This window comes from Vigna umbellata, chromosome 4 (assembly GCF_029865625.1).
Source record: "Vigna umbellata cultivar VRB3 chromosome 4, Vumbellata_1.0, whole genome shotgun sequence".
In the NCBI taxonomy this organism is placed as follows: domain Eukaryota; kingdom Viridiplantae; phylum Streptophyta; class Magnoliopsida; order Fabales; family Fabaceae; genus Vigna; species Vigna umbellata.
The window spans coordinates 7980168-7997395 of record NC_142168.1 but is presented as its reverse complement, the minus strand read 5'-3'; the positions used below and the strand labels follow the sequence as shown (position 1 = coordinate 7997395).

Below are 17228 nucleotides of genomic sequence, written 5' to 3'. Positions count from 1 at the left end.
AATGAAAAACGTTAGACCGACAGAGTTGTAGGAATCCAAAAATTAAAAAAAGAAAAATGAATTTTCTGGCATTGAAGAAACTATGGAGTATGGAGCAAGTCTTTGAATTATTGCTCACACTTTTGACTCAGTCCTCATCTTTAACTCCCATGACTGTCACCGGATAACCCACTGCTTTCATTATTTGACCGACATCTCGTTTTCTTTTCAGTTTAATTTTTACTTTATCATGTTTTAAAATTTAAAAGATCAAAATCATATTCATATACAACTGTATAAAATCATAATACTATTTTTTTTTTCTAACTACGTGATACAATCATATCATTATTATTATAATGCTGGATCCGGAATTAAAATCACAATTTGTTTGTCTTTCTGGTGTAAAGTTTTTTTGTTATACATTTAATTAGCTATAAAATATAATAAAAAATTGTTAAAAAACGCTTTTATATGACATTGTGAAAAGAATATTAAACCAGTTTTAAATTCACTCCCCCTCTTTAATAAAAAATTGATAGAATTGAACTCCGTATTTTCCAAGCTCACAAGGCAAACAACATTGATGCTTTTTTTCTTCTGCACCCCTATAATCTCTAACTGCACCTCAATCATTTTCAAAATATCATTTTATTTTACAAGAGTGACTTTTAGTTTGTTTGACATAATATTTTACTGTTTTTATTCAGTCTAACATAATATTAAAAATACGGTCTTTATTGAGTTTTTTTTATTCTGAAACAACTCATTTATTTGAATATCAACAATTTCATATTATGATTATTATTTATAATGATATATTATTTTATTATTATTAACTATTATGTTATTATATATTTGAGATAAATATTATTTTAATAATAAATATAAGTTTAAAATTTATTTAATTTTATAAATAAAATTAATATTCTTCGATAAATACTTATTCAGTATTTTTTTATATTCACGAAAACTTTATTTGTTTTTACGCAAACAGTGAATCTTTTGTAGGAATTCTCAACCACAACAAAAATTTATCCAGACCAATAAAAACTTGGAATTTTTGAAATATGATTTCTGAAACAACATTCCTAAAATAAAATATTCAAAATAGGATTTCCAAAATAAAACTTTCAAGATAAAGAACGAGTTTCTTTTGCGAAGGAGTTGTCCTTCTTTTTGCTTCTTCCTCTTTAACAAGCAGTGATTGTGAGATGATATAACAGGAAGGGTAGTTTAGTGATTCTATCTTAGAAAGGAGTGTAGTTAATAAGAGTGGGGTGGAGAAAGAAAAAAATAAGTAGGAGTTTAGTCTGTTGAGGTGCGAAGTGATGATGGGTTGAAAGAAGCATAAAGTGGGCCTGGAAGATGGGCCCGGAAAGAGGTGAGGAGAAGATAAAAATATGAAGATTGAAAGGTTGGGTTTTGGATAAGGGATAAGGTTTTGATATGCATATCAACCAATGGGATGAGAGGGGGTTCAAGAGCCACAAGCTTGATGTTGCAGTGAGAGATGAAAGTACTTAGCCACTTCAGTTCCTCAATTGGGACACTCTCTCTTCTACAAACTCTCTCGTCATGGCAGCTTCTTCTCCAATGGCAATCCAACTCAAGTCCTCCTTCACTAGGACTCTTGTCTCACCCAAGGGTCTCTCTTCCTCTTCTCCTCTTCCCCTCTACCCTTCTAGAAGACACTCCACCTTCACTGTTAAGGCCATCCAATCAGAAAAGGTATTCTCTTTTTTAATATACATAATAATCAACACATTCGTTTTCTCATTTTATGGATTTCCTGGCAGCCAACGTATCAAGTCATTCAGCCCATCAACGGTGACCCATTCATCGGAAGTCTCGAAACGCCGGTAACATCCAGCCCTTTGATCGCCTGGTACCTCTCCAACCTCCCTGCTTACAGGACCGCAGTCAGCCCACTCCTCAGAGGCATCGAAGTGGGCCTGGCCCACGGCTACCTCCTCGTGGGCCCCTTCGTGAAGGCCGGCCCTCTCAGGAACACCGAGTACGCGGGCGCAGCGGGCTCGCTCGCTGCCGGTGGGCTTGTCGCGATCCTGAGCATCTGCCTCACAATCTACGGGATCTCATCGTTCAACGAAGGAGACGCATCCACGGCCCCTTCCCTGACCTTAACGGGCCGCAAGAAGCAGCCCGATCAGCTCCAGACCGCCGACGGATGGGCCAAGTTCACCGGGGGCTTCTTCTTCGGAGGCATTTCGGGTGTTATTTGGGCCTACTTCCTCCTCTACGTCTTGGACCTTCCTTACTACATCAAGTGATTTGTTTCTCTCTCTCTTTTATTAATTCATTCTCTATGAATGGACAGTGAATGAATGAAGAGTTATTTGTGCAATAGAGATGCATGTAAATGATGATGTATTACTCTCAACGTGTCACAAATGCTAAATTCTCTCTCTTATTCTTGCCATTTCTTAATAGCTTTTGCTAATTACATATACATGCATGGATGATGAAACCCTAACTTGTTAACACGAACTCTTCAAGACTTTAAGTATTACAACTTCGTGGATTTATAGGATCGAGAAAATTAAAATGAATCATGATTAGTTCGTGGCAAGGTTTGTGTTTTATTACTTATTTTCACATATTGACGTTGGTTTTGATTATAAATTTACATAGAAACTCAACAAGATAGTAAATTGAAGCACCAATATATATATATATTGTGAAGGATTGATACATGAAGTGAGATTTCTAGTTTGACATATAAGAATATTCTTAAAAGGGTGGAATACTAATTAGGAGATGACGATGATGTTTGAAGTTTTGGGTGTTGGAGGGCAGAAGATTGAGATGATAGAGAGAGGAGTTGTGGAGGAATGAGAGGATCCCATCCTTTAATGGGATCATTAGAAGTTGCAATGCCATCCCAACCGATGTGTGTCACGTGCTGCACATCTGTTGGACAACCTATTTCCATGTCTATTTCCACCTCTTCGTACTCATCTTTCTCCACTGCACATCGATACAACTTTTTAACAACATTATTGAATCAAAATCCGCAGATAAATTATGAGGTACGCACCAAACAATTGAGAGAAGTTCTTGAAACCCTTGAAGAGTCTGTTGAAGCCATTGGATAGGTTATTCTTCATGTTTTCACCAGACAAAGTCTCTGAATCCTCAACACCTTTTGCTCCTTCTGTCTCGTCCCATGCAATTATACCAACCAGATAATAAGATACAACCGATTAAATAATTAAAAGACTTCAAATTAAAAAAATTAAATTTTAAATCTAATTTAATTCTATGAAATTAATTTATAAAAAAAATTGTTTAATATTATCTCTAATCAAACTAGATTTTCACACAAAAATTTTAAATTATACAGTTTATTTAAAATTAATTTTAAAAAATGTTTAAGGTATCAATTTTTTATAGGATCCTGATATTTTAACAACAAATTTTAACAATTTTTTGACAATGGGCCACATGTCATTGCTTTATTGGTTTGTTTGAATTTGTTTTCAGAAAAATATTTGAAACCAACCCATCATAAGCCACACGTCTGTGTTGTCAAAAAAATTGTTAAAAAAGAGTTGTTAAAGAAGACATTTCCAATATGTAATATTCATAGAAAAGTTTCCTTTTATTTGCAAATATAACAAGGTAAATTATGATATCATAATAAGTTATCATTAAATTTATTTGTCTATTAATTAAACTTAATCCAATATGACTTGACTAATAAATTTAATCTTTTATGTTTTACTTTAGTTATAGGAATATTAGTATTTATAATCCATGCAAAATTAACTCTATACCTCCATCATAGAGAGAGAGAGAGAGTTTTGTATGATGAGAATGGAGAAATAGAAATTGTAAATAAATTGAGAGAGAGAGAGAGACTTATTGAAGGAGGTGATGGATTGGTGTATGGTTTTGATCTTCTAGTGTGAGAAACACCAACAGCAACACTGGCCTCAGAGATGCAACCAGCAGAGAAAGGAAGAATCACAAGCCTTTCCATTCTTTGTCTCATTGTTCTTTCTTCGATCAATGCAACCTTTGATCTTAGATTTCACAACAACAATATATAGCCCTAGCTACCCTACTTCTTCTTATAATATAATAATGATTCACACACCTTAAATTCAATTTCCTCTCAACATGTTATCATTACGTATACAAAGTCAAGCTACATCTTATAAACAAATCCGTTTGGTGAATGAAAGTGACATACACACACATACGCAAGATTCATATATATATGTGTATATATGCATTTTCTTTACACTTTTTCTTTTAACCTAATATGTTGGGTTGCATCATATGCAATGTATTCCATTTCCATTCACTTTATGTGTCTCTAACGAACATCACCTTCAAAAAGTTGGTTTGGTTGAGTAGTGAATGACTAAAGCCAAATCAAACACTATGAACAAAATAAATATAATATCACATCATAATTTGCTCCTCGTAGACTCATTTTCTTCACTTACCTCTCTTCTACAATAAGTCATCGATTATATATCTTATTGTTTTATAGTTAGTTGTTTGTAGTGTATATTATTTTTTTGTTGCAAGAAAAATAAAAGGGCATTATCCATGTTTTTTATATTGCTTGTTTTGGACTCGATCTAGATGTAGTGATTCCCAAGCGAAGCTCCGAATGAATCTTGAACTCGTGGCGATGGAGCCAAAATTGATATTTCTTGAAAACAAAGAAGAATGGCATCATTGATTGTAAGAATTGAAAGTGGATTTGTTGAAGGCAGGTTGAGTTGTCTCTCTTCATACTAAATTTGATGTGAGTTCATTAACGGAAGCATAGCAACTTAATGAAGCTTTAATCAATTCTTACTTAGGGATCAAATTATGTCACAACCTTCCCTACATTAAACATTGTTGAAGTTCCACTCATTTTCGAAATCACTTCAAAGTTTATTTAGTAAAATCGAAATATTAAACCTAACATACTCAATTATGAAGTTATCTAAATAATATAACAATTATACAAACTTGTGTTGTCAAAGTGGATTAGAATCTGTGAGCCAACTTTACCCACTATGGGTTTTTACCCAATTGGGTTTAAAAATAATTAAAATTTTGATACGGGTCAATTTGGAGTCCGGCTCACTAAGAACTTGACTCATTCGAGTTAAACCTATGGTGAGTCGGATTGACTCACAAATCCAACTAATTTTTATAATATATATTTTTTGTTAGGCTAGTCATTTACAAAATATTAAATAATTACGTAATATAAAAAATCTACAAATCTATACTTAATAACTCAATTTTTATATGGAAACAAATTTGAATCGATACGAAGCCATTAAAAATTTTGTTAAGGAGATTTTGTGATATCTTTGTATGAATAAAATTTTATGTTTGATTGATAATAAATATAATTTAAGACCTTGTCCATTTATTTAGATTTGAATTAAAAATATTTTGTTTTTTTAATTAAAAAAAAAATTATAATTAAGTAAGCCAGTAAGTCAATCTATTAACTTATCAACCCAGACCGGATTGGATTCAAATTTTTTTATTCATTAATAAGTGAGTCGGATTAGGTTGGCTCACTAAGTGACTAACATGTGATGGACCAAGTCGGATTGGGTTAGATAACCTATTGTTATTATTATTATAACACTAAATTTATTATATAATTTTAAATTCGTCCTGGTAGCGTATTAAAGGTCTTAGGCTTTGTAGAAAAGTCTACATGAAATAAATAACTAGGACAAACCTTAGATTTGAGATTTAGGTCTGATCTATGGGTGTTGCTCCCTCCACCACCACCCCTTGCTCCCTCCACCACCCCATTCCTGTTTTACCCCTCTCTTTATTTTCTCATTCCTATTTTACCCTTAGTAAAATTTTAGGTTAATATTTTTTAACATCTACCCACTCCAATCCTCTACATGTATGCAGCGACAACTCTTCTTCCTCTTTATTATTCGTTCCCTCATTGTTTCATTGTGCTCTTCTTCCTCTTTTTCACGTTCCACTTCTTCCTCTCATTCTTTAATTGTGATAGAATTGTGGTCTCAGAGTGTGGTGGACTTTCATTAGCTGGTGTGCTTAGTGAGAGATTGCAAGTGGTGATGGAAGCAATTGATCAGCCGTGCCAAGATCGGTGTGTGGTGGTGGTGTGGTGGTGCTTGAAGGATTCATCGTGAAGGTGCATAATAAACCATAAAAAAATAAACGTATAATCTTTAAACGGATGTGAGCATCCCTCAGTGGATGTTAACATTCGGTTAAGGGAAAACGGATGTCGATATCTGTTTTGCCTTAAACGGATATTGACATCCTTTGACGGATGCTCACATTGGTTTAAAGTTACATGTTTATTTTCCAGTTTATTTTTATAAGTTTGTTTTTATATATTAATTTTGGAGATATTTTAATAATGTAATTTATATGTTTTGATGTATTATTTTTGAATATATTTTTTATGTATTTTAATAATGTATTTTTGAAGATCTTTATTGTTATTAGTTTATATTTATATTTTTTTTGTATTTTGCATTTATATATAATTAGTTTTTTGTTTTAATGTTTTTGTATAATATATATTTTTTATATATGATTTTTGTATTCTTTAACAAATTTATAATTATATAAAAAATTATTTATTAGTTTAATTATATGAAATATATAATTTAATTATATTAATAATTTTGTAATTAAAACAAACGGATGTGGTGGAGTTTGGGGGGTGGGAATCTGAAAAGAGAGAGAAGGAGAGTTGGGAGGTGGGACTGAGTGAAAAGTAAAAATGGGTAGAAAGATAGGGTTTGAGTTTAAAGTAAATAAATAGGGTTAAAAGTAAAAAAGGTTATTTTTGTAATTAAAATTTTTTTGCAGAAGGTTGGGGAGGTGGAGGGAGAAGTGGTGGTGGTGGAGGGAGCAACACCTGTGAGCTATTTAAGATGAAGTATTAAGTATTCAAAATGGGTAATCCGATTCGACTCGGCTCGGCACACCACAGGTTGGTCACTTAGTGAGTCAATCCAACCTGCCTCACTTATGGGTGTTGCTCCCTCCACCACCACCCTATACTTCCTCCACCTCCCTACATTATTTTAAATACAATTATATCCTTAAGTTAAAAAGATTTTTACTTTTACCCTATTTTAAATAATTTGAAACCCGAATTTTACTTTCCCAACACCCACCCACGGAACTCTCTTCCCCTTTCCCCATTTTCGTTTCACCTCCCCACCTCCCGCACTTCCATTTCTTTTTCTTCCCAGTTTTTTTTTTTGATTTGAAAGCTTCCATTGCCGCCGTGGTGTGAAGGAGCGTTGCCGCCGTGGTGTGGAGGAACATCGAGGAGCGTCTAGAGCATCAACCAGCGTGAGGAAGTATACATCAACGGAGGTGACATCCTTCAACGGATGTCCCCTAATAAAACAAACTCTAAAATAAAAAACGTAACCTTTAAACAGAGGTGACATCTTCAACGGATGTCAACATCCGTTTAAGGTAAAACGGATTAAACGGATGTTGACATTCGTTGAAGGATGTCACCTCCGTTTACGTTTTTTATTTTAGAGTTTTATTTCAAGGTTTATTCGAATACGAGGAAGCACGACACGCACTGCACCACTCCACGCACTGCACCACGAGAGCGACACTGCACCACGAGAAGGAGACTGCTTGATAATTCTTTCCACCACCACCAACCTTTGCAACTTGTAGTATCTCACAACGACGAAAGAAAGAGAGGAAGAAATATAATGTTAAAATGAAAGAAGTATTTTACTCATGTACGAGACTAGAATAGGTTATTAGTGAAACAGGTTGGGAATGAGTAAAATTAAAAAATAATAACCTTAAAAATAAAATTTTACTGATGGACAAAATAGTAAAGGGGAGGTGGAGGGAGAAAGGTGTGGTGGTGGAGGGAGCAACACCCCTCACTTATTAGCAAGCTGAAAAAATTTGAACCCAACTCGATCCACCACGAGTTGATGGGTTAAACGTGTTGGCTCACTAGCTCATTTAATTATAAGTTTTTTTAAATAAATTTTAATTCAAATCTAAATAAACTTCACACTAAAATGATGTTAAATTCCAGAGACAATTAAAAAAAAAAAGCATCATACAATTCAAGCGTAATCCAAAAATATGTGTAAAAAGATGAACAAATAAGTATTTAATATTGATATTTTTTGCACTTGTTTATTTATAATATTAGAGTCTTGAATAGATAAATCTATAATAATTTTCACTATTGAAACATCTTCATCTACAATATAATAAAAAAAATGCTAACTATTAATATTGAAACACAAAATAATAAATAATTAAATTAAATTAGGTGAGTTAGTGAGCCAACCTGGTTCACCACGGATTCAGCGTGGTGAGCTAGGTTCTAAGTGAATCTGATTGAAAACTAACCCGCATAAAAAAATTACATTTTTTTTAACCTGACTAAAACTCGTGGTGAGTCAGGTTAGCCCGCATGTTACAACTCATTTTCACATCACTAAGTTGACTTGTCTCATTTTTAACGGTACACATTTATTTTTAATGAAAAGTGTAACCTATTTTGTAATTCTCATTCAATAATTTAATCAAGTTAGTGTAAGAATTTAACAATTAAATTAAATAAGTGAGATCCGATAAAAAAAGTTAAATGACGTATTTTTTCCTTTTGCTTTTTAATCATTATTTAAATATATTATCAGGCACAAGTGTCTTTACATTAAACTTTTCTTTTTCTTCTATTTTCAAATAACTTTAAAATTCTACCTATCTCTCTTCTCTCCTTTGCATCTCCCTTATTTCCTCTCAAAATCTCTGATTATTACGAGGTAATTTGCAGCAACATGAATCACTGAACAGATGAATGAAGACTATATGACAGGTTGGTTACACTGCACCACGTTCTAACCAAACGACAAACACTAGGTCTAACAAATTCACGTTCATGATAGTAACGAACATACTTATAGTTCACAAAGATAAAACTGTCACTGTGATGTGTTATCTTATTCTTATCTGTATCTGAACCAATAATAGTGTTCATTTTGTCTGTGATTGGTGTAAATCTGTTAAAAACAAATGATGCGTCCATACAGTATAACTGAGAATTAACTTACCCTGTAGCCTATAGGAGACAAAAAAGCATCAAGTGTCTCACCTATAATGACCACAACAACTTGCACAATAAAACACGATCAAGTCCTTTTCTACCATTGCATCTTTCCAATAAGATGTAATGTTGATTAGTAGAGAAGTTAAAGCATGCACAACCACACATCGATACAACCAATTACCCATATGATATATTTGTTTATTTGCCATCCAAAAGAGAGAGAAAATATCAGTGCTGTTTCTTCTGTTTGAAATCATTAATTATATTTGTTGGGTCTACGAAGGAAGTTTACTAAAGAGATATAAAAGATCTAAGTTCAATAACATAAGAAATCCACACCATTCTCTGTTTAAAAACTTAAGACAATGAGTTAATGGATCTTCAACCTTATTTTTATTTTTATAGAACTTAAATTCACTATTGGAAATCTAATAGTAGTAACTATTACATTTTCCATTTACTTCAACTGAATGTCTCGAATTGAACAACTGGTTCTGTCAGTTCTGCTAGAAATTGCAATTTTTGTCGAACTGAACAACGGTTTTCAAGATTTTCTGATGTTTAGAACAAGATTGTGCATATATTACTATTGCAGAACAAATTGTTAAGCCACAGAGCATCAAAGAAATTCCAATTTGCAGAATTATCTATACAAAAAATATGCATTGTGATTTGCATGATTATAGCAGATATGAGAAGAGTGCAAGTAATAATTAAAGTGCTTAAAGTACTATTGGCCTACATAGAAGCTACGAAACCAGAAGCTAGATAACTAACGAATTGTGGCAGAGCTTCCTTGATGTACAAGACCTTGAGTATGAAGATTCAGAGTTAGGTGAGTGGTATGTGAGAATATGAAAAAGATAAGACATGATAGGTGAGTGGTATGTGAGAATATGAAAAGGATAAGACATGATAGGCAAGTTTAAAAGGGTTTACCTTTCAATCAAGTGCGCAATGAGGGTTGCTTAACATGCTGGATTGAACAACGCAGACAAAGGGGCTTAGATTCGGTCCCTGCTCATGATCTTCCATTAGTAGGTCATCTGTAAGTATCAAGTTCTTGCTTAGGTTTGTACCATGCAGCCTCCCCTCCCTGCTAATTTTGTTCCTCCGAACAAACTTCAAAGATGATTATTGAGATGGATAAAGGTGGCAAATACAAGAGATCTAATGTACTAGTACATCAAACACTGAAGCCATTCCAATAATAATGATTTATTTTTGTCAGTGTGTGACATATAAAGCTAGTAACCGGGAGCTTTGGAAGTTCCACAAATTTTTTTGAAACAAATATGACCAGAACCCACAAGCTACTTCAACATATATGCTCTCTATACACAGTAAATCTTTCATGTCTTTAGTTACAACTTAATTAATTAGATCATTTTAATAAATTGATTAATAAAATATAATGATCCTTACACATTTAATAATTTATTATATATATATATATATATATATATATATATATATATATATATATATATATATGACGAAAATTACTCACCATTTTCACTCTATTGCAACTAGTCTCAGATGCACTGATAGATGTACGTACCACAAATTAAGACATCATGACTGGACTCAGAACATGAAGACTATATCGTATACTTAATAATAGTAATTGTTTGTTTTACCTATGTCACCAATAATCTTCACAAGAGCAACTACCATGCTTAAAATGATGGAACCTATGAATATCTCTTACAATTATTTCACGATCTAGAAGCTGAGAAACACATTTAATGAAGTTATGGCAATCTGTACAAATGCGGAGGTTTTTTATAATTCGAATCGGGAGCCTATTGGCAGTGTTAATGATGCCAAAGACTACTGCAAGTTTTTCACTGTGATGACTAACAAGTACTTCTCCTTGCTCTTCTTCTACATCCTGCATGACCAGTTTGGCATCAGGGGAATACCCAATTTCCTTCAACCTTCCGATCAAAGGGTCCAGATATGAGTATATCTCCTTGTGTTGATGGTGAGACCTATCTCCCATGACAAAAGTGTGGATTTGATCCTTTAGTTGAATCCAAGATTGACCGGGCTGCTTCTTGACTCCTCTTTGATGCATTAAACTCCTTACCCTAGCAGCCTCGTCCCAGCTATGGTTAGAAGCACACATATTTGATAGCAAAACGTACGCTCCTGGATCAGATGGTGCAACTCGAAGCAGCATATCAGAAACCCACTTTCCCATTTCAACATTTTTATGAAGTCGGCAAGATGATAGAAATGATTTCCAGACAGAAGTCAAGTGAGAGAGACCATTTTCAAAAATGAAGTTCTTTGTCTCTGTTAAGCAACCTGCTCGACCATAAAGATCAACCATAGAAGTGCAGTGTTCAACTCCAGGATGGATGCAATAAGCATCTTTCATCATCCTATAATATCTACAACCTTCGTCAAGCAGCCCAGCATGGCTGCATGCATTTAAAACCCCTACAAAAGTAACCTCATTTGGCCTAATACCCTGATTCAACAGTTTTTCAAAAAGACTAATTGCCTGCCTTCCTTGACCCTGTAGCGAACAGCCAGATATCATTGAAGTCCACAAGATAATGTTTGGTTCATTGATTTGTCTGAAAATCATCCATGCATCGTCCAAGCTACCACACTTAGAATACATATCAATTAATGAAGAGCCAACATAAGCATCTACTCTATGCCCTATTTTCTGAAAGTAAGCATGTATATGCCTTCCAAAATCCAAAATCCCAACATTAGCACAAGCAGAAATAACAGTTGTAACTGTTCGAATATCCACTACAACCAGTTCACGAACCATTGACCTGAAAGCTTTCAAACCATCTTCATACTTCCCATTCCAAACATAACCAGAAACCATTGAACCCCATGAAACTATTCCTGCCTTTGTTTCTTTGCTAGTAACTCCAACATTCCCTTTTCTCCGGAAGTCCAGAGGAACATCTCTGAGAATTATAGATGCCTTATCTATTCTCCCACACTTACAATACATTTCTATAAGTGAACTCTTCGTAAAACCATCAGTATGAAATCCACGTTTAAGGACCATCCCATGGAGTTGTCTCCCAAGCTCCACAAGTGATAAAGAGGAAGCCAAAATAAGAGCTATGGAGAAAGTGACATCAGAAAACTCAGTCCCATATCCCACCATACAATGGAGTTGTTCCAATGCCCGTCGTTCATAACCACATTGCATCAACCCATCCACGATCGTATTCCAACTCACAACATCCTTACAAGGAAAGTTCCTGAACATGTCAAGAGACTTCTTCACATCTCCAACACGCAGATACGCACCGATCATTATATTCCATGACACGACATCCCTTTCATCCATCAACTCAAACAACCTTTCCGCATATTGAAAAGCATTGCATTTCAAGTAAACATCAAGAGCAGAGTTCCCCAGCACGACATCTACATCAACCCCATGCCTGAGCATCCATGCGTGAACTCCCTTGCCGAATTGAAGATTGTTGTCAAACGAACAACACTTGAAGACACTGGACAAGGTGTATTGGTTTGGACAAGCACCCTTTGCCTGCATTTCTCTGAAAAGGTTAAAAACCATTTCTGAAGAGCCGGCTCTGACAAAACCTGATATAAGGATGGTCCATATGTGAGTGTTTTTGAGTGGAATTTCATCAAACAGCTTCTGGGCATGACCCATGTTGTAGGATTTGACATACAGAGTCAAAAGATGGCTAGCCAAGCTCATAGTTTGAAGAGAGCCATTCTTGACGGAGAGGGCATGAAGGGTACCCGGCTGTGGTGGACCATTGGATATGGTAGAATGAAATAAGGAACATGATTGGCCGCAACGAGGGTGAAATGGGATGGTCGTTGTAATGCGATAACTGGTCACTGAAACTAGACAAACACGGTTGGCATATATCGGAGAACATGATCCAAGACCCATAAAAGTAAGTGCTAACACCCAATCTAAAGCCCTTTGTAAAGCTCATGCATTGAAACAAGTTTCACCTTCATATTTGTATGGTTCGTACGATCTTACAAGGTTTAACGTCAGGTCTTTATTTTGGTCCGAAATCTCATTTAAGTCTCTTTTCTTTTTGCCGTCTTAATTGGGTCCTCATTTTTGTAAAATTGGAGTAATTAAAGGCCTGCTGTCAAATTGGACAAACGGCCCTTTAATTGTGCGTTACGTGGCATGGACAGTGTTTTCACTAATCACACGTGGAATTAAAAAAGAGTTTTGTATTAAAAATTTGGATTGAATCAGATTTAGGGAAGGGCAAACTGGAGAAAATGTAAAAAAAAATTAAGTGCAGCCCCAGGGTCGCGTAAGGGAAAACTCTTTCCCATCTCTTCTCTGTTCCAATTAAAAGCAAAACTCCAGAAGCTTGAAGCTTCTTCCCTTTCTCTTTTGACGCAAACAGACTCAACGTTGGGGGAGAGAATATTCTGCGTTTTCGAGCACAGGCAGAGATCTTGTGGAGGGGCAGCGGAGGTGCGACGATAACAAATCGATGGAGCAGCAAGGTTGCGGCGACTGCACGAGGACGTTGATCGGTCCGCTTCGTGGTGCAAGGAGGGAGGGTTCGTTTCGGCATCTCAATGGCCATTCTCGTGGGTGGTGCGGATCACGTTCTTGGTTGAGTTTCAGATTATGGTTTTTTTTTTTTAAATTGAAATTAGGGATTTGATTCATCTGTTTTATCTGCAGATTGATTCATTTGGGAATTAGGGATTTGATTCATCTAGGAAAGGTCAGGACTTGAGATTAAACCAAGTGGCTTATGATGAGTCAACTATGCCATCGTCTGTATGTTATTGTACCGGTGTCCTGAAGCAGTGTTACGAGAATTCCATTCATCTGTAATTAGTGGATTATTTGATGATCTTCCACACCATTGCAGCATTTGTGGCTTTAGACTTAGATGGTAAGACTTGATTTCATGCAAATTTCTTATCAGATAACTTGATTTCAAGTGTCCCTGAGATGGTAAGACTTATTACTTGATATTCGTGGACAGAAACGGGGTTTTGTTTAAGTTCAATGTAACACACCTTTCACTTACAACATGATGATGGAACATCAGAAAAGCTTGGATGAGGGAGATAAATGCTCCAAAGATTAATTAACAATATAAAAACCAAAACTTTAACGAATGAGTTTTCCCACTTTACCCTTCCCTAAATCTGATTCAATCCAAATTTTTAATACAAAACACTTTTTTAATTCCACGTGTGATTAGTGAAAACAGAAAACAGTGTTCGTAATGCACAATTAAACGACCATTTGTCCAATTGGACGGCAGACCTTTAATTGCTCTAATTTTATAAAAATAAGGACCCAATTGAGACGACAAAAAAAAAGGGACTTAAATGAGATTCCGGACCAAAATAAGAACCTAGAGAATCATTAAACCATTTTACAACTTCTCAAACGAATGTTTCAATTCCATAAGAAATAACACCACGACCGAGTTTATCCAAAATAATTTCTATACGAGGACAAAAGTTATAAGTTAATGCAAAAAATAACTACTGCAAATTAATTTATACAGACACTAATACTAACTTTTGCTTAATTTTAATTTGTTTTTCTACTTTCATCTCATAAAAATTGTTATGCAAAAGTTCACTTAAATGGACATTTAATCTATTTAAATAATTATGTTGCTTACATTTTATCATAATTGAACTATCATACTTATATTTTTTACTTGTTAAAGTGTGAATAATTTTTTCAATATAAAGAAGATTGTAAATTAGTAGTCATATTACATGTAATAACATAGATATAAAATTATTTAACTTGCACATATTTATCACTTTTATGAACTAACGTGGTCACGAAATTTTAATAAAAAACGTCAACTCAACAGGTTAATATTTTTCATTAAGTCATGTATGTCTTTCACAAACAACAAAGTTTGGTAAAAGACTTAGAGAATGAATTTAATCCAATAATTAGATAAATTTTCAATACTTTTCTATTATTCACTTTATTATTGCTTCATATTTCCTTATATTTATAAGTAATAAAAAATAGTATTTTTTTTAAATCAACACATGAAATTGTTATTCCTATAATGGATTAGTTGTTTATTTATTATTTTTATTGTTAGTGGTTATAAAATGATGAACATATTTTCACACGTTACCTTTGACCTATGACAATGTCAAGACCAAATGTTTAGAAAAACAAATCCTTTTAAAGTTCATGTTACATAAAACTTGAAATTCAAAAGAAATTAAGATCATGACTTGAAACACGCTTCAAGAATAATTTGGTATTTAAAATGTTTGTAATTTTTCTTTCATTTTTTAAAGTCGCTAAATGACTTGGTTCATTAGGCTAAGGTTTTGTTTGAGTTTTGTTGTTGGAGGAGCACTCTTGTTCACTAAGTGAGCATTCGCTTCTACGTAATGTGTTTAAGAATTATTTTTATAGTTTAGTATCTTTGACTTTCTTTAGAGTTGCTTAAATACTCGTGATTTATATATAACTGCATAAAAAAATGTAGGCATTTTTTATGATCATTATATGAATTTGAATTAATTAAAGAGAAGATTATCTTGGTTATTGTCTTAGGATCTCTTAGTCCTTATCTTAAGACAATGATTCGTATCGATTGAAATCTTTATGACAAATCTTCAATTACCCTTTTCATCAATCATAATCAGATGAAAGTATATGTTTTTCTTTTATGTTTATAGCATCATAGTCCATAATAATTCATGATATTGAACATGAGCTTGTTCTTTGAAAATCTTCACATCAAATAGAAACTTGTGTATTTGAAATTTTGGATGACAAATAATTTATAAGCAAAACTTGGTAATTAGAAAACTTAAATTTATATAATTTATTAACGCTCTTTCTACTTATTTTTTTGACTCAATTTTTTTTCTATATTTATTTTTAATTTATTGTGATTGTTATATTAAAAAAAACACTCAATATGATCTCATCCACTAGATCACAATTACCATCATTCCTTCATTTTTACCCCTAGGAATAGACAATAAATGTGTAAAAAGAGTGGTGATTAAATTAGTAAATATCAACTCATCACTGAAAGAATCATATTGAATTTTTTAAAAAAATACAGAAACTCTATTGGATATATATATATATATCCAATCATTACTACAAATATAAGATCAAAAATACTATTAAACCATTTATTGACAAGAAAACTTAAAGTAGCCTTCTAACACAACTTGTCCATATTCTAATATTCTGGTCCTCCTATACCATTGATCTTCCAATACTAATAATGGAAAGTGAAGGAAGTATGAAACTGTAATGAAAATAATTACCAATGTTTCCTAGATAATACGTTGATAAACAACTCGACTAGCACAATATTTGCCAAGTTTTAATATTCCTCTATTGTAATTACTGGGTCATCAATGTTGGGAGGAAAAGGCTTACATGGCTTGAGTGTTGTATTATGTGGCAAAATACCTGGCAGTGGTGCAAGAACGAGATCCATTAGTACAGAGGTGGTGTTAAAACATCTTGAAGCTTGGTGAAGAATTCTCCTAATGTAATTGGATGTAGATTTGACACTGGATAAAATATTGTCATATGGAGAAAGCTAATAGGAAGACCAATGTTAGTCTCTATCATTGGAACATAGGTCATCTTTAAGAAGTATCACATACGATCATAGACAAAGTAAAGGAGTGAGAAATAGTAATAAAACTCCTTTCCAATGGAGAAATTATAGTTCATTTTGTTGTACTTAAAAAATAGTTGATTGGAGCATGCTCCAATTGAGATACTATATCACGGTTAGGTTAAGGATAGCAAGGAAAGTTTGATGACGTTTATGATTAGCGGTTGAGAAGATTTACTTCTATACCGGATTTGCTTACTTACAATGTATTAAATAAGTTACAAAACATAGCTTTCAGTGTTTATCATTATTGCGGCTAGCACTTTCACAGCACAAAACTAAAACGAAAAGCCAGGCTCAGAAAGTAATAACGGCAACCAAGGATAAACTTTAAAAAAGGACACCGAGAGAACACAAGAAACTAACCACCGTCTATTTCGAACCACCAGGGGGTGATCCATCCTTCAAATAGTACGCCGATCACGCCATAAAACATTATCCTTACTACAAGCAATAAACCATGAGTCGATAGTCAAAATCCAGAATTAGGTATCAATCAATCATTCAAT

The 17228-nt window shown here is 33.8% G+C and overlaps 3 protein-coding genes and 1 long non-coding RNA gene across 4 annotated transcripts; 1 reads left to right on the top strand and 3 right to left on the bottom strand.

Moving 5' to 3' along the window:
• The first annotated feature begins 1542 nt into the window (after window positions 1-1542).
• PSAL (photosystem I subunit l) lies at window positions 1543-2419 on the top strand. The gene is made up of 2 exons (XM_047297846.2): window positions 1543-1710; window positions 1779-2419. Exons 1-2 carry the CDS (start codon window positions 1558-1560, stop codon window positions 2268-2270), a joined length of 645 nt encoding a protein of 214 aa, XP_047153802.1. The 5' UTR covers window positions 1543-1557; the 3' UTR covers window positions 2271-2419.
• Window positions 2420-2644: 225 nt separating this feature from the next.
• On the bottom strand, window positions 2645-4176 carry LOC124825262 (CRIB domain-containing protein RIC4-like). Its single transcript, XM_088113779.1, has 3 exons — window positions 3862-4176; window positions 3038-3154; window positions 2645-2967 (listed from the first exon to the last, which is right to left on the bottom strand). Exons 1-3 carry the CDS (start codon window positions 3992-3994, stop codon window positions 2747-2749), a joined length of 471 nt encoding a protein of 156 aa, XP_087969905.1. The 5' UTR covers window positions 3995-4176; the 3' UTR covers window positions 2645-2746.
• Window positions 4177-9689: 5513 nt separating this feature from the next.
• Window positions 9690-10387, bottom strand: LOC124825258 (uncharacterized). The gene is made up of 2 exons (XR_007027773.2): window positions 10010-10387; window positions 9690-9880 (listed from the first exon to the last, which is right to left on the bottom strand). It is a non-coding gene; the product is annotated as an uncharacterized LOC124825258 (long non-coding RNA).
• Window positions 10388-10652: 265 nt separating this feature from the next.
• LOC124825260 (pentatricopeptide repeat-containing protein At2g03880, mitochondrial-like) lies at window positions 10653-13097 on the bottom strand. Its single transcript, XM_047297845.2, has one exon. It carries the CDS (start codon window positions 12981-12983, stop codon window positions 10716-10718), a length of 2268 nt encoding a protein of 755 aa, XP_047153801.2. The 5' UTR covers window positions 12984-13097; the 3' UTR covers window positions 10653-10715.
• Window positions 13098-17228: the final 4131 nt, after the last annotated feature.

What these genes read in the sequence shown, in the direction of transcription:
- PSAL (XM_047297846.2), top strand. Translation starts at nt 1,558, where the DNA reads ATGGCAGCTTCTTCTCCAATGGCAATCCAACTCAAGTCCTCCTTCACT. An exon ending in AGGCCATCCAATCAGAAAAG is followed by an intron (nt 1,711 to 1,778) that starts GTATTCTCTTTT and finishes ATTTCCTGGCAG; the next exon opens with CCAACGTATCAAGTCATTCA.
- LOC124825262 (XM_088113779.1), bottom strand. Translation starts at nt 3,994, where the DNA reads ATGAGACAAAGAATGGAAAGGCTTGTGATTCTTCCTTTCTCTGCTGGT. An exon ending in TCCATCACCTCCTTCAATAA is followed by an intron (nt 3,155 to 3,861) that starts GTCTCTCTCTCT and finishes GGGACGAGACAG; the next exon opens with AAGGAGCAAAAGGTGTTGAG. An exon ending in GAACTTCTCTCAATTGTTTG is followed by an intron (nt 2,968 to 3,037) that starts GTGCGTACCTCA and finishes ATCGATGTGCAG; the next exon opens with TGGAGAAAGATGAGTACGAA.
- LOC124825260 (XM_047297845.2), bottom strand. Translation starts at nt 12,983, where the DNA reads ATGGGTCTTGGATCATGTTCTCCGATATATGCCAACCGTGTTTGTCTA.